Raw genomic sequence first — 16,605 nt, forward strand, 5'->3', positions numbered from 1 at the left:
GCTGTCCCACGGGACAAGTGCAGGGGTTCTCTGTCCACCCGCAGTGACCGCCGGAGCAGGAGGGAGTAGTGGGTGCTTGGAGCGTGGGCTGTGCACTGACAAGCTACTTCCCTTGGGTGGGGGCCAGAAGCCTTTTGTTTGTCTTTGCTTCAGAAGCCAGGCTATTTGTTCAGTTTCTAAGTCTCTTTCTTGCACATATGTCCACTCAGCAGACCTGGTGTGCTGACCACAGGCGGGGCCTGGGATGTGCCCAAATCCATAGAAAGGGAAACACAGGCAGTACCTGGAAGGCAATCTTTGTCAGTTACAGGACAGTCTCACCCGGAGGGGCCAGGTCCGGAGCTCTGCACTGCTTAGCGGAGATGGGGTACCCTGCACCCCATCGCGGTGTGTGCACCCCCATATCCTCCCCTATACCTTCTGCCTCCAACCCCCTGTGTATGCCTCCTGTCCCGACGCAACCCTCCCTACTTGCTTCCCCGAAACCCCCAAACCCCTGCGTCTACACCTATGCTACCACCCAACAGGGGGTTTGCCAACAGGCTGGTCACATCTGGGCTGAGGGGTAGCAGGGGTGTCCCCAGACACCAGGAGATGGGGGAGGCAGGGGTGACCCCATGGTTCTGGCTGGTTGGGGCACATCTGGACCTGGAACGGGGTCTTTCTTGAACCCTGCAGATCTCAAGCGCTCCTCACAATAAAGGTTCTAGAAGGACGGACATGCCACGAACCTCTCGGTCAGCGGACGAGGCACAAGCTCGGACCCCAGACGTCACTGCCCACCTCCAAGTGACCCCACGTGAGGGGTACCCGGGTGGGGCAGGGACCCCATGGGCTGGCGGGCTTTGCAGGGGAAGGCACCCGCTCACTGACGGCAGGGGACCGCTCTAGCCAGGCAAGTCAGCGCGGAGGCAGGCGCCGGCTTTGACTCGCCCCGCCCACCGGCCCGGGCCCCGCCCACCTGCCCCGGGGCCCGCCCCTCGCTGCTCTGCCGCGTCCCCACTGCGCAGGCGCAGGCTCAGGTCCATGTCGTTTGAAAGTATGGCGGCTGCGGGCCCCCGGCTGGTGCTGTGTGAGGAGAAGATCCGGGAGAAGAGCGGCCTGGCGCCTCACCACGATCTGGGTGCGCGGCAATGGCGGCGGGCCGGCTGAGGGTGCGAGCTTCCCGTCGCGACGTCGCAGACCGGGTCGGGCCAGAGGCGCGCCATCCTGATCGCGCTCTTCCCGAACCGTCGAAGGCGGGGTGGGGGGAAAGGAGGCGGGGCACCGGGGACGCGAATGGGACGGGGGGCGGGAGGCCGGGGCCCAAGTGTTGGGGGTCGCGGGGTCAGGGTACCCGAGTGGGGAGGGGGAGGGGGCCCGAGCGTGGCCGGGGACGCAGTGGACTGGGACCCTAGTGGTGGGGGGACGCGGGGGGTGGAGCCGGAGTGGGCCGGGGTGGGGGGGCCCTAGAGGTGGGGGGGGCCAGGGCGGGTCTAGCGGGTCAGTGGGTTTTCCTTTATTTAAAAAAAAATTATTTAAAGATTTATTTATTTGAGAGAGAGAGCTTTGGTGGGGGAGAGGCAGAGGGAGAGGGAGACAAGCAGACTTCCACCCTGCCGATGGGGGTGTGTGCCCTACTTGGGACTCCATCCCAGGACCCTGAGATCATGACCTGAGCAGAAATAGAGAGCCCTGCGCTCACCTGGCTAAGCCTTCCAGATGACCCACCTGGATTTCTTTTACCCCTAAATAAGGTGGTTTAGGTTGGCTTTTTAAAGATTCTTGACCCAGGAGCCTTCCTTCCTGGGAAAGCGCACCCTCCCCTCTCTGTTCCTAGACTCTGCTCTTTCTGTGCTGCGGAATTTCGTGTGTATGTTCATGGAGTATATTGGTCGCTAGTTTTCTGTTTGTCCTATTTTACTCTGGTTTTGGCATCAGGGTAAAGCTGAGTCCCTGAAATAAGTTGGGAAGTGTGCTTCCTCATCTGTTTTCTAGAAGAGGTAGAATTGGTGCTGATTCTTCCTTGATGAAATTTTCCACTGAAACTATATGGGCCTGGAAAGTTCTGTATTTGAAACTTTTAAATTACAAATTTAGTTTATCTGTTATAAGATTTCTTAATATCAATTTCTTCTTGGGTGAGTGAATTATGGTTGGGATTTGTAAAATTGATTCTTTTCATATTAGTTGTTGAATTTATGTGTATAGAGTTGTTTATAGTACTCCCTTATTAGCCTGTTCATGTCTTGGGGTCCATCCTGATATCCTTCTTCCATTCTCGGTATTGGTCATATCTTTTTTAGACTTGGTAGAGGTTTGTGAACTGTATTAATCTTTTCAGTGAGTCACCTTTCGGTTTGATGGAGTTTTCTCCATTGTGTTTGTAGATTCAAATTTTTTTGATTCTTCTCTTTATTATTTTCTTCTTTTGTGCTCAATTTGCATTTATTTTACTCTCGTTTTTTTGGGGGGGAGGGGTGGAGAGAGAGGGAGAGAGAGAGGGTGGGGGGGGTGCAGAGAGAGAATCTTAAGCAGGCTACATACCCAGTGCAGAGCCTCACTTGGGGCTCAGTCCCACCACCCTGAGATCATGACCTGAGCCAAAACCCAAGAGTCTGATGCTCAACCGACTGAGCCACCCAGGCGCCCCTTAATGGCCGCTTATTGAGTGTGCCACGCAGAGGCATGTGGTACATAGAGGATGACTGTGCCCTCGTGTGTAACTGGCATGGACTAGTCAGGTTAGCTAACCAGTGGGCTTCTGATTGTGATCCCTGAGTGGAAGCTATGCAGGCAATGGAGTTGAGCAGCCAGGAGTCAAAATAAGAGGGTGTTGCTGGGGGGAGAGGGTTTGAGGGAAGATGCAGAGGGGTGGGGGCAGGGCAAGGGCTCAGAGACCTTTTGGAGGTAAACAAGCTGAAACCTTAAATGCAATTTTTCTTTAATATCACTATTCAAAGTTTGAATGAATTGCATTATTTTTGTGACTTTTTCAGATTCTGAGGTTGCTATAGCTCAGTTTTATTGATTTATTAATAATTTATTAATTATTAATTAATTATTAATTTATTAATAATTTATTCCCACTGAAAAGTAAGGTTGAAGTCTCGTAATTTTCTATTCTTAGCTGAACTTCAGTCATTATCTATTCCTGGAACTTACCAAGAAAAGATTACTCACCTAGGAACTTCTTTGATGAATTTGACAGGTCTAAAATCTTTAGACCTCTCACGGAACTCCTTGGTGAGTCTAGAGGTAAGTTTTAAGTTTGTTTCTTAAAAGAAAATTTATTGCTATCAGTGGCAGTGGAAAGAACATTTATAGTAAAAACTGCGGTCTGTTTTATACCTATGTTTACATGTGGGCTGTACACTTAACCCTGGTTACAAGTGCTGTGGTGGTGTTCTTGTACATCTCGTTACGTCTTTAAACTACTTTGACAACCAGAGTCGTATCTCTGATGAAGACGGTTGTATCTTTGCCCAAAAGACTAGTGTGTGTGCTGGTCACTGTCCATCCTTCACCCACATTCTGCACTTCACATCTGTGTATAGTCTGACTCCTGGTGGCCTCAAAGCCTTGAGTGACAGAGCCATGAGTGCAGGGCTTCCTGCAGCGCTCCTGACGTGGCGGACAATGGGTCCTGGTAAGCAAGGAAGAAATCACCCAGGTGATGGCAGCTGGGAAAGTTGTGTAAACATTGCTCATGACTCCATGGAGAAGAGGTTCCTGTCTCCCTTTATAGAGAGAGCCACTGACGCGGGGTTGGGAGCCTGCTCAGGGTCACCTGTGAGTCTCAGTCCAGCCTCCACCCAGTGCCGGCTGACCTCTTGTCCTGCTCGGCTGTTCCTCGTCTGTTCAGGGAGAGCAGTAACGGCTCTACTCTGTCGGCTTGTGTGCAGATTCAATGAGGTGGTGAGGACGCGGTAGATACAGGCTGTCCTCAGTGCCGTTAGGACATTTCGCACCTGCACGGCTGTTTCGTGTGTGTGAGATGTGGAGCCTCCCGCGTGGAACACATCTCTCTTTGTGCTCTTCCTGGCAGCGGCATGTGGCCATGGCAAGTGCATTTGTGAAGTTGGTCTCGGTTTGTGTTGATGGCCCGTCTCCCTGTTTGTAGAAGTGTGAGCTAACCCTGCGTTTTGTCCTGCTGACAGGGCATCCAGTACCTGACTGCGTTGCAAAGTCTCAATCTCTACTACAACAGCATCTCCTCGTTGGCAGAAGTGCTGCGGCTCCACTCCTTGACGGAACTCACGGACCTGGACTTCCGGCTGAACCCTGTGGTGAAAAAGGAGTCTGATTACCGCCTCTTTGTTGTGCACACGCTCCCGAAGCTCAGGCGGCTGGGTGAGCGCCACAGCCGTGCTCACATCCTTGCTCGCGGGAGCGCCGAGGTGTTCTGTGCTCTCTACTCCTCTGCTTGAGTCCCTGGGTCTCATGGGATGAGTCTTGTGGGAGCGTTGCCTGGAAGGAGGGCGGGGGGCTCTGGCCACAGACACCTGCCGAGGAAGGCCACCAGCACAGGTGTGGGCCAGGCTGCTCTGTCACTTTCTGGCTGATTGGCTTGGACATATTCTCTGAACGTCGGGTGCCGTTTCCTTGCGTGACCCCCTGGGCTTCATCTCAGGCTCAGCTAGGCAGTTGGATTCTACCTGGTTTCACATCCACCTGGACGGATAGATACAGGAAGAGAAGTTCATGTGTCATACCCTCCCCCAGGTGATAGGGATGGGAGAGTGTGAGGTTCTGTTGGCAGGTATAGCAGCCCACTGGCTTAGTAACCCATGTCCCTAAAAGAAACAGATCTTTGTGTCAGGCTCACAGGCCAAGCTTCCAGGGTGCCCACCAGCCATGCCCAGCTGGGAGGGTCATGCTTAGGGAAGCCCTAGCGGCACCTTCCCACCCACCTCCCTGGCTACCAGGGTGCCCAGCAGCCATGCCCGGTTGGGAGGTCGTGCTTAGGGAAGCCCTAGCGGCACCTTCCCACCCACCTCCCTGGCTGCCAGGGTGCACACCAGCCGTGCCCAGCTGGGAGGGTCGTGCTTAGGGAAGCCCTAGTGGCACCTTCCCACCCGCCTCCCTGGCTGCCGGGAGTTGTTTTCGTCATGAGCATTGTGGCTGGTGGCAGTGCCAGTGCTCACCTCGTGTTGCACTTCCAGTGAGAGAGCTGGAGTATGAGCCCAAGGGCATGCTGAGCATGGAGAAGGAGGGGGCTTGGAGCCTTGTACCCTCAGTCCTCCCTGTGAAGGGGGGTAGTAAGTGCCAAGTAGTGGCGGTTTGGGCACATCTGCTTGAAGGGCAGTGTTGTTCTGTGTCCTCAGTGATCACAGTGTGTCCTCAATCCCGAGGGCCAGTTCACTGTTTGGGGAGGCTGGGGGCATTCAGTGTCTCCATCTCCTGGGTGCTGACCTAACGAAACCGAAATACAACCCAAATCACAGCAACACTTGTCAGGGAAGACGGTCCCCTGTCCTTCCGTGTGGTAGATACTGAGCTGTGGGCGTACTGTAGCTACTGGCCTGGCAGCATCCATGTTTTACATCTCTCGGCTGTGAGTACCTTGCTGCACGAGTATGTGCTGGCTTACCTCCCCGTGCCCCCTCTCCCCTCTCCACTGGTGGACCGTAGGCTCTGGGGAGCCTGGCTGCTCTGCTGGGCTGCACCTGCCTGGGCCTGGGGATAGGGGTGGGCTGTGGGTATCAGTGACCAACCCCCATTGGTACACTGATTAGTTTCAAGTCTACTTAGAATGTCAATGTTTAATTTTAATTTTCAGATGTTTTGGAGGAGTATGGGATGGTGTTCTTCCTTGACTGTTTAAGTTATCAACAGTTGAATTTGGCTCTTTTTCAGAAGCATTATAGTCCATATTATGGGAAAATCTTGCCATCTTCTGTCTTAAATCATTACTTTCCCTTTGTTATAGAGGTTTTAGATTCAGAATCTTATAGTGTTTGTGTGGAGAGGGACATAAGAAAGAGGAGCAGAGGGAGAGGGAGAAGCAGGCTCCCCACTGAGCAGAGAGCCCAACGTGGGGCTTGATCCCAGAACCCGGAGATCATGACCTGAGCCAAAGGCAGACGCTTAACCGACTGAGCCACCCAGGTGCCCCCAAAGCATTGGCTTTTGATGTTGGGAACCATCTTAACCCTCAGATATTCTGAGGGAAGACCCAGGAGTAAGAACTAAGTAGAGGCCTTCTGGGGCCCCGGGCGCACACATGGGAACAGTTGAAACTTCGGATGTGAGGATGCAAACACTAGGCCCAAACACATGGCCACGACATCCTCTCTTTAGCATGTTAAGGGTTCTTTTCCACAGAGACATCTCAGATGTGCTCAGTATGGTTCAAGAACCTCATGGGGCACCCAGAATGTGCGTTAAAGAAGGCAGTGCTGAGAAGGAAGTGCCCATGTGAGTCGCGTGTGTATTTCTGCCCCAAAGTAGTATCTGAGGAGTAGCTTTCTGTGAGCCGGCCAGCCCTCTTGGAATCCGTACTCGGCATCTCTGGGAAACCAAGTGTAGCCACCTCAGCCCAGCATTCCTTTCCTGGGTCTGCCCAGTGCTTATGGGGGACTCCTGTGGCAATGCCAGCCCCAGGGATGGAAGGTCCCTGAACAAGTGGTGGCAGTCCTGCTCATGTGCAGTTGGCTGCAGGGGCACCTTCATTCCTATGGGGAAGGTGGTGTGCTTCAAGGGTGCTAGGAGGTGCCCCTGTGGGGCTTGGTCATCGGGGGCCTGTCACCTGTTTCATGATGACATTTGCTAATTTCTCGCATTTTCTCCCCAGATGACCGTCCTGTGAGAGAGAGCGAGCGGAAAGCATCCCGGCTGCATTTTGCATCGGAGGAATCACTCACCTCAAAACAGAGCTTCCCAGCTGTTTTCAGAGTTGGAAGGTATGAGCACAAGTGGTATTTGAACATTGAGAGGAGCTGTTCAGACCTGCCTGTTGATGGAACATTTACCTAAAAGATAGAGACTTCTCTGTGTGCTGATTGTCACTGGGAGGGGAGCCCTGCAGGGGAGGAAAGGGAATGCTCAGATGCCAGCAGGGGCTCAAGGGGACGGTGGGGTGGAGTCTCTTTCCCCCTGTGGTCCATGTTTTCCATAGTTATTTTTTAATATTAAAATGTTTATTAAAGTGACACATGTAAAATCAAATAGCGTGAGAGGCTTGTGATGAGAAGTCATGGCTCCTTGTCCCCTCCTCAGCCCAGTCCTCAGAGGCAGCCACCTTCTCTTCTGTAGTGTTTCTGCTTGCAAGTTCTGTTTGAGTTACTTTCTCATCTCCAAACAATACAAACACATCACCTTTAGTGGGTGAGAGCACTTTAAGCAGCAGCTGACTGCTGCCACAGGCCCTGCCTCCCTGACCCCAGCAGTACAGTCCGTGGAATATGATCCTTCCCGTGTTCTCTGCTCAGTGTCCTGTGGCCAGCGCTGGCTCTGCCGTATGCAGTTGGGCTGTGGGGGTGGGCACTTTTGCCGGCCTGTGCCCCACTTCCAAGCCACCTCCCAGCCCTTGTCAGCTGCACTGTTACGTGTAACTGTGAACTGTGGAGCTTGGAAGTATTTAAATGGGTTCTGAAACCCGTGAAGTGTCTTCACGGTTTGCAGGTTGGTTTTAAAGGGCAGTGTTGACCTTGCTTGTAGTGTGCTAGGGTTATCTACCTTTGTACGCCATTTTGTTTTGTCTGAAGCTTTTAATGGTTTTCTTTTTGTATTTTATGCCTTAGCTCATCTTAAAATTCCTCTAATGTAGGGGTTGACGAATTCTTTTTTGAAAAGGGCTGCAGAGTGAATATTTTTCGTTCTGTGGACCGTATGATCTCTTTCTCAGCTTTTGAACGCTGCCTTTGTAGCATGAAAGCGTCATAGGTGATACTTAAACAAATGACTGTGTTCCCATAAAACTTTATTTACAAAAACAGGCAGTGGGCTAGATTTGACCTGTGGCCATTCTTTGCCAGTGTCTGTTCTGATGTCTCAGGATCAATTCCAAATCCTTAGAATCTCCTGTTCCCTCAGATCCCCTTTAGCTCCCCCCTTCCCTTACTTCCCCTTTCAAACTAGATTAATTACTGTGTAGGCAGCCGTTCCCAGTACCCTGTGCAATGGTCTAGATGTGTGTGGCCCCCCAAATTCCTATGTTGAAATCCTAACCCCTAGGTGATGGTGCTAGGAGGTGGGGCCTCTGGGAGGTGATTAAGTCATAAAGGTGGAGCCTCATGAATGGGCTTGGTGGCTGTAGACAAAACCCACAGAGCTTCCCCGCCCCTTCCTCCATGTGAGATTATGAGTCAGGTAGTGTCAGACCTCTGACTTTGTTCTTCTTCAATATTTTGTTGGCTGTCTCGGTCTTTTGCCTCTCTCTATAAATTATCAGTTTGTTGATATCCATAAAATACCTTGATGGGATTTTGACTGGGATTGCAGTGACTTACAGATTGAGTTGGGAAGAACTGACACCTTGACAATATTGAGTCTTCGTCTCTATGAGCATAGTGTATCTGTCCACTTATTTAGTTCTTCTTTGATTTCACTTATCAGAGGTTTGTAGTTTTCTTCAAATAGATCTTGTACATGTGTTGTTAGATTATACCTAATAGGTCATTTTTTGGATGCTAGTGTAAATAGTACTGTCCTGTTTCATTTCACATGTCACTTGTTCATTATTGGTGTGTAGGAAGGGGTTGGCTTTTGTATGTTAACCTTGTGTATTAGTTTCCTAAGCTGATATAACAAAGTACCACAGACTGGGTGGCTTAAAATAACAGAAATTTGTTGTCTCACAGTAAGGTTAGAAGGCTGCAATCAAGATGCTGGGGGGTTGAGTCTTTGTGGAGTCTGTGGGGGAGAATCCATCCCATGACTCTTCTGGTGGCTTGCTGGAAATCTGTGGTGTTCTTTGGCTTGCAGATGTATCTCACCAGTGCTCTGTCTTCACATGGCTGTCTTCTTTTTCCCTGTGTCTTTTCACAAAATCTCTCCTTTTGGCATGCTTGTTTTTGTATCGTAGTTTCCCCAAAAGATACCAGTCAGGTTGGATTAGGGGCTCAATCTAATCTCATACGAACTTGATGACCTCTGTGAAGACCCCATTTCCAAATAAGATCACGTTCTGAGGTACAGGGTGTTGGGACTTCATATCTTTTGGAGGGGGGGACACAGTGTGACTCATAACTCCTTGTATTTTGCAGCCTTATTTTGCAGGAGGTTTTTTTTTTTTTTCTTGTTTTTGGTTGATTCTTGGTTATTTTCTACATAGGCAATCATGTATCTATGACAAAGACAACTTTATTTCTTCCTTCTCAATCCATATACCTTTTATTTCCTTTTCTTGTCTTATTTCATTAGCTGGGACTTCCAGTATGATGTTTAAAAAAAGGAATGAGAGGGAACTCCTTTGCCTTGTCCTAATCTTAGCAAGCAAGTGACTAGTTTCTCATCACTAAGTGGGAGGTTAGCTACAGGTTTTCATAGATATTCTTTATCTCGTTGAGGAGTTCCCCTCTATTCCTAGTTTGCTGATCATTGTTATCATGAGTGGATGTTGGATTTTGTCAAATGCTTTTGGTGTCCATTGATATGAGGATATGAGTTTTCTTCTTTAGTCTTTTGATGTGATGATTGCATTGATTGATTTTCAAATGTTGAACCAGCCTTGCATACCTGGAATAAATCCCACTTGGTTGGGGTTTGTAATTCTTTTTGTACATTGTTGGATACAATTTGCTAGTATTTTTTTGAGGATATTTGCATCTGTGTTCATGAGAGCTATTGGTCTGTAGTTTCCTTGCATGTTAAAATAAGGCTAGCCACATGGAATGAGTTAGGAAGTATTCTCTCTGCTTCTGTCTTCTGGAAAAGATTATAGAAAATTGCTATAATTTTTTTCTTTAAATGTTTGATGGAATTCATCAGTGAACCCATCTGGACCTGGCATTTTAGAGGGTTATTAATTATTAATTCAATGTCTTTAATATATATAAGTCTGTTCAGATTATCCATTTCTCCTAGTGTGAATTTTGGTAGAATGTGTGTTTCTAGGAACTGGTCTGTTTCATTAGATTATCAAATTTGTGGGCATAGTATTCATATCCTTTTAACATTCCTGGGATCTGTCATCACGATCCCTCTTTTTCTTCTGATATTAGTAATTTGTGTCTTTTTTTTCCTTAATTAACCTGGCATAGAGGTTTTTCAATTTTATTTTTAAAGAACTGGCTTTTAGTTTTGTCGATTTTTCTCTGTTCATTTCCTGTTTTCAGTTTCATTAATTGCTGTTCTAGTTTTTATTATTTCTTTTCTTCTTACTTTGGATTTAATTTGCTCTTCTTTTTCTAATTCCTAAGGTGGAAGCATGGATTATTGATTGTAGATTTTACTATTTTCCTAATATATGCATTCATTGCTATGAATTACATTCCAAATAGTGTTTTCACTGCATCCCACAAGCCTTGATAAGGTGTGTTTTCATTTTCATTTAATTCAAAATATTTTTAAATTTCTCTAGAGATATCTTCTTTGACTCATGCCATGTTGTTATCTAGGAATTTGCTCTTTAATCTCCAAGTATTTGGGATTTTCCAGTTCTCTTTCTGGTATCTATTACTAGGTTAATTTTGCTTTGGTCTGAGAGCAGATAGTCTATGAATTCTCCTCTTTTAAGTTTAAGATGTGTTTTATGGCTCACAGTGTGACTTACCTAGGTGAATGTTCCATGAAGCTGGAGAAGAATGTGTAATCCATTTTTGGGTGAAGTGGTCTATAGATGTCAGTATGTCCAGTTGATTGATGGTGCTGTTGAGTTCAACTGTGTCCTTACTGATTGTCTGCCACCTGGGTCTGTCCATTCCTGATACAGGGGTGCTGGAGTCTCCAGTCTCCAGTGCACTCATCTGTTTCTCCTTATAGTTCTGTCAGTTTTTGCCTCGTGTATTTTGGTGCTGTGTTGTTGGGTGCATACAGGTTAAGAGTATTACTGTCTTCTTGGAGATTTGATTCCCCTATCTTTATGTAATGCCTCTCTTATTCCTGATAACTTTCCTTGCTTTGAAGTATCTCCATCTGAAATTAATGTAGCTTTTCCTGCTTTCTTTTGAATAGTATCAGCATAATATATTTGTTTTTAACCCTTAACATTTTTTTTTTAAAGATTTTATTTATTTATTTGAGAGAGAGAGAGCACCAGTGAGAGCACAAGCAGGGGGAGCAGGTGAGGGAGAGGAAGAAGCAGACTCCCCACTGAGCAGGGAGGCTGATGTGGGGCTCGATCTCAGGACCCCAAGATCATGACCTGAGCCAAAGGCAGCCGCTTAATCGACTGAGCCACCCAGGCGCCCCTAACCCTTTACTTTTTATCCATTTATGTCTTTATATTTAAAATGGGTTTCTTGTAGACGACATGTAGTTGGATCTTGTTTTTTTGATCCATGTGGACTCTCTTTTAATTGGAATGTTTAGACCATTGATGTTTAAAGTGGTTATTGATAGAGTTGGATTTATATCTATCATGTTCATTTCTGGTTTTTTTGTTCCTCTTCTTGTCTTCTGCTCTGTTTCTTCCTTTTGTGGTTCCAAAAGAGTGTGTTATACCATTCCGTTTTCTCTCCTTTGTTAGCATATCAGTTATAATTATATTTTTACCTTTTTTAGTGGTTGCCCTAGAATATGAGGTAGACCTTTACAACTAATTCTAGTCCACTTTCAATACCATCGCAGTGCTCCATGGGTAGTGGCAATATCTCATAATAACAAACATTCTTCATTCCACCGTCCTGTCCCTTGTATTACAGGTGCTGTCATTCAGTTCATTGATGCATAAGTTATGATCATGCACGTAATATGTGGATACTCATCATCAAATACACTGTTGCTGTCATCTGTTAGATCAATTAAGAATGAGATAAAATAAAAATTTTTATTTTATTCCTTCTCCAGTGTTCTTCCTTTCTATATAGATCTGAGTTTCTGACCTGTATCATTCTTCTCTCTAAAGAACTTCTTTTAACATTTCTTATAAGACAGGTCTACTGGCAACACATTCCAATAATTTCTCTTTATCTGAGAAAGTCTTTATTTCTCCTTCACTTTTTCTTTTTTTTAAGATTTTACTTATTTATTTGACAGAGAGAATGAGAGCACAAGCAGGGGGAGCAGCAGGCTCCCCCCTGAGCAGGGAGCCCGATGTGGGGCTTGATCCCAGGACCCTGGGATCATGACCTGAGCCGAAGGCAGACACTTAACCAACTGAGCTACCCAGGCGTCCCTCTCCACTTTTGAGGGATAATCTTGCAAGATAGCAAATTCTAGCAAGATAGCAAATTCTATCGTGGTAGTTTTTTCTCTCAGCGATTTAAATACTTTCTTCTTGTGTTGCTTGCGTGGTTTCTGAGGAGGAGTCAGATGTAGTTCTTGTGTTTGCTCCTCTGCACATAAAGGGTTTTTCCCTTTGGCTTATTTCAGCATTTTTTTTCTTTTTCTTTGATTTTCTCCAGTGTGAATATGATATTCCTTGACGTAAATTTTGGGTGTTTATTCTGCTAGTGTTCTCTGAGCTTCCTGGATCTGTGATTTGTGTCTGACATTGAGGAAATTTTCAGACTTTAAGTATGTTTTAGGTTTCTTTTTCTCTTTCTGATGTTCTCATTAAGCATGTGTCACACCTTGTGGTTGTCCCTCAGTTCTGGGTTTTCTACTGTAGGTTTTTTCAGTCTTTTTCTCTCTTTGTTTTCCAGTTTTGGAGGATTGTACTGAGCTAGCCTCAGGCTCAGAGATTCTTCTGTCGGCTGTGTCCAGGCTACTGATGAGTCCATCAGAGACTTTCTTCATTTCTCTTACAGTGCATTTGATCTCTAGCATTTCTTTTGGAGTCTTTCTTAGGATTTCCATCTCTCTGCTTGGATTTCCCACGTGCTCTTGTACGTTGCTTGCTTTTTCTGTTAGATCTCTTGACGTTATTACATATGGTTGTTTTAATCCTTCTGATAATGCCAGCATTTCTGCCATATCTGAGTTCTAATGCTTGCTCTTCTTTTTCAAGATTGTTTGGCCATTTGGAGTTCCTTGAGAGTCCAAATGCATTTTAGGATGTGTTTTTCTATTTCTGTGAACGCTGTCATTGGGATTTTGATAGGTATTCACTGATTCTGTATGAAGCTTTGGGGAGTACTGACATTTTACCAATGTTAAGTCTTCCAGTCCATGAAGATGGGATGTGTTTCTATTTATTTATGTCTTCTTTAATTTCTTCCAGCAATATTTTGTAGTTTATTTGTCCTTGACAGTCTCAAACTCTGTCCCAGAGTTTAGAGCTCAGAGAGCCTACCTGGTATACAGCCTCAGGACGCAGAGGTGACTTGGAGACCCATGAGACAGAACGTGTCAGGTGTCAGGTTTCTGTGGGCAGACCTAGAAAGAGAACCCAAGTCCCCCTCCCTCTGCGGTGAGTTGGAAAATTCTCAGCAGTAGAAAGTAGTGAATAGTGTTGACTGCTTAAAGTATGATCAGATACGGTAAAACCAACACTCATAGTATGTGATTGAATATTATCTTGAAGAAATTTCTTAAGCTGCCTGTGTTGGAAATGAACCCCTTAGTGTGTGTTCACCTTCATGTGGGGGGTTGCTATTGGTAGGGATGTCGTATCATAAAACACCTCCTATTCAGTCAGTATGGAGAGATTGTCCCTGAATGTACAGGTAGATGTTTGGAACACCATATCCTTCAACTTTTTTGACATGTGTCACATGGTGGATATGCTAGGAAGAGAGCATGCTAGGGGCTTTCTGGAACTTTCTTGAATGGAGCCTGCCGGGTTCTGTACCCTGTTCGGATGGCACGGCGACATCACATCAGCACCTGTCCTAGGACGTCCGTGCTGACTTCTTTAGTAGAGGCGCTGGGAGCCGTTTTCTGCCGTGCACCAGCTCCTCCTCCCTGGAGACCTCGTGGCCGTGCTGGCAGGGTCCTCGTCTTCCTTCACAGGGTCTGTGTGCACTGGCGCGGGATGCTGGCTTGAGCGACAGCACTGAGTTTGCTTTTCCTTGCAGACCATGCCACTCTAGGGCCCTGTGCGCTGACCCCTCGGCCAGGAAGTGCTTGGTCATGGATGCGGATGACGAGGCGGTCCTGAACCTCATTGCTGAGTGCGAGTGGGACTTGAGCAACCCTCCTGGGAGCACAAGTTCCAGCCAGAGGGAGCGAGAGGCCGACCTCCGTAGTTCCCAAGGTAGGCTGCTACTCCACCACAGGGGCGCAGTGGGCCCAGCCTGCGCGGGGGTGCTTGTCATTCCTGGCCTCCTGACACACAGCTGTGCTTTCCGGAAAACGCCTTTACCTGCAGAATTCTCGTGACGTCTCTGTGAACTTGTAAATACTAGTAGTTTGGATTATAGAATTGGGACAGATAATGTCAGCATAATTGAGTATGTAGTTCTGCGTGGTTGTTCAAACTGTGTCCTTCCTCAGAGCGACTACAATTTTGCTTACAGGGGAGACCCAAAAGGTCAGAGCAGACGAGGAGGTAAAGTGTCCTGTGGCTGGTGACACTGGTGTCTGTCCTCGTCATGAGGGGGTGGTCACTTAGCTTAGGAGACGCTGAGCACTCAGCCTGCCAGGTTCGGAACTTTAGACGGACAAGGGTGTTGGAAAGTGTTTGCAGCGTGTGGATTTCTTCACAGGCTTTGCTCGGGGCCTCTGTTTTCCACCAAGACTGTGTATGTGCTACAACTCCGTTTCTTCTTCTGTTTTGAGTTTCTGAGAAATCTTCCTGAAGACAACAGCAGGTTGAGCCATCAATTTGGGCTGAAATCCCAGGATTCACCTGCGGGCACGAGGACATCTGCCCTGTGGGTGTCCTCACCAGCTCGGTGTGGTCAGTCTTTTCAGGTCTGGCTCCTCTGAGAGCACATTAGTGGTTCCTCGTGGTTCTCATGCACCCTTCTCTGAGGACCGGTGATGAGACATTTCCGTCAAGTCTGCTCCCCTCCTGTTTTCTCTCCTTGGTATGGGGTCATAAGAGTTCTTTCTCTGTGGTTTTCTTCGGACAAGCCCTTCCTCAGATGTACGTGCCACAGACTCCGCACTCTCTGGCTGCCCTTTGTGCGCCTGCCAGCGCTTCGGGGGCAGAGGCTCTCGATCAAGTCCGGGTTGTCAATTCTGTTCCCAGTATGGTTTGTACTTTTGGGTGTCCTTTTTGTTTACAAGCAGTCTTTGTCTGCCCCACGCTTGTGAAGACTGTCTTCTCATTCCGTAACTGTGGCGCATCTGTTGGTTCAGTTGACTTGAGTCTCTCTCTGGATTCCGGATGGTGTTTTGTCCCCTGTCGTGTCTCTGTGCCGGCACCGCGCTGTCCTCGTTCCCCAGCTGTGCAGTCAGTGCTGAAGCCGGGCGGTCGGTCCGGTGCGTGGCTCTGTCTGCAGCGGCTGCTGGAGTCACTGCAGGGTTGGCTGGGGCGAATCAACCCGCAGTCGCCTTTTCCTTATGTAACCGTGTCCTTGGTAGCTGTCATACACTAATCAGAAGGTGAAGGTGGAATTTCTGATGAAATAAAACTTTCAACATGTTTTTTAATAAAATAGAACCCAGACATCTGTTGAGTCCTCAGTCAGTACAGCACCAGTGTGGGGATTCCGTAAAGAAGGGCCATGAGAAGAGGAAAGGTGGCTCTCGAGGGTGTGGTCCAGAAAAGAGGCTTCAGAGCCAGTACTGCGGGGAGCTCCCGCCACAGTGTGGACAGCACGTGCACTTTACCCCCCACCCAGGTAAGCAGTCTCACTCTTGCCGTCCTGTACAACCTCTTAGAGTCTCTTACAAGCCTGTGTAATTCCCCAATTCTAGGTTTTTACTCCCTTCTCTTTGTTGTACGTGATTTTGTCAAGAACACAGTCATTGGTTGATTCATTTGTTAAGGTTATTAGCTCAGTTTTATCACTTTTGGGTGGATTTTCCGTGTGTGTGTGTGTGTGTGTGCACACGTGTGCGCATGCACACCTTTTGAAATGACAGTACTGGTCACTGCGGCCAGAGAACTTGGTCTGCTGAGGGCTGTGTTCCGCCCTCCCTTACAGATTCCACAGACACTGAGGACTCCGACCTTTCTCAGAAGTCAAGTTTGTCAGCACAAAAGGTGTTAAATCCATTGCCTGCCCCTGAAAAGTACAGGAAGCGAAGAATGCCTGGTGGGAGATTCCAGGCACCTGCAGACCAGGAGTGTCTGAGACACCTGGAGAGGCCCAACGCGTCCTCGAGCCCCGAGGAGACTCTGAGCAGGCAGAGTGGCTCGGAGGGCAGGAGCGAAAGGACCTTGTCTCGCTCAGAGGTATCGGAGCCTGAGGAGGAGGGGCCCCGCAGCAGGAGTGGCACCGGAGAGGTGAGTGGGAGAGCCGAGCAGGACTGGATGGGGAGGCAGGGGGCTGCTGAGCCCTGCCGTGCTCCCTCTCCCACCCCTGTGCTCACCGGTCCTCAGCTGGAGAAGCTTCTACACGGGTTTCTCCCCAGCACTTGCTACCTCTTGGTCTGTTGGAAGTGTGTTCCCAGGCTCCACGCCCCTTCCCGCCACGCTTGGCACTTTGAGGCGAGAGTGTAGGCACAGGCGAGGGGCAGTTGCACTGT

At 48.0% G+C, this 16,605-nt stretch overlaps 1 protein-coding gene across 2 annotated transcripts in view; it reads left to right on the forward strand.

Annotated features, from left to right (window-relative positions):
- The first annotated feature begins 1,020 nt into the window (after window positions 1-1,020).
- CEP72 (centrosomal protein 72) overlaps window positions 1,021-16,605 on the forward strand; it is a 34,672-nt gene continuing 19,087 nt past the window's right edge. Inside the window, exons 1-7 of one of the 2 annotated variants that reach the window (XM_026506624.4) lie at window positions 1,021-1,123; window positions 3,110-3,237; window positions 4,140-4,332; window positions 6,776-6,884; window positions 14,043-14,221; window positions 15,573-15,755; window positions 16,062-16,363. In XM_026506624.4, the coding sequence (XP_026362409.3) occupies window positions 1,027-1,123; window positions 3,110-3,237; window positions 4,140-4,332; window positions 6,776-6,884; window positions 14,043-14,221; window positions 15,573-15,755; window positions 16,062-16,363 (1,191 nt within the window). In that variant the 5' untranslated portion in view covers window positions 1,021-1,026. The remainder of the gene's footprint in view (window positions 1,124-3,109; window positions 3,238-4,139; window positions 4,333-6,775; window positions 6,885-14,042; window positions 14,222-15,572; window positions 15,756-16,061; window positions 16,364-16,605) is intronic. The other variant, XM_057312143.1, reaches the window with a different exon arrangement.

The sequence above is a fragment of the Ursus arctos genome, unplaced genomic scaffold (genome assembly GCF_023065955.2).
Source record: "Ursus arctos isolate Adak ecotype North America unplaced genomic scaffold, UrsArc2.0 scaffold_15, whole genome shotgun sequence".
Lineage (NCBI taxonomy): Eukaryota > Metazoa > Chordata > Mammalia > Carnivora > Ursidae > Ursus > Ursus arctos.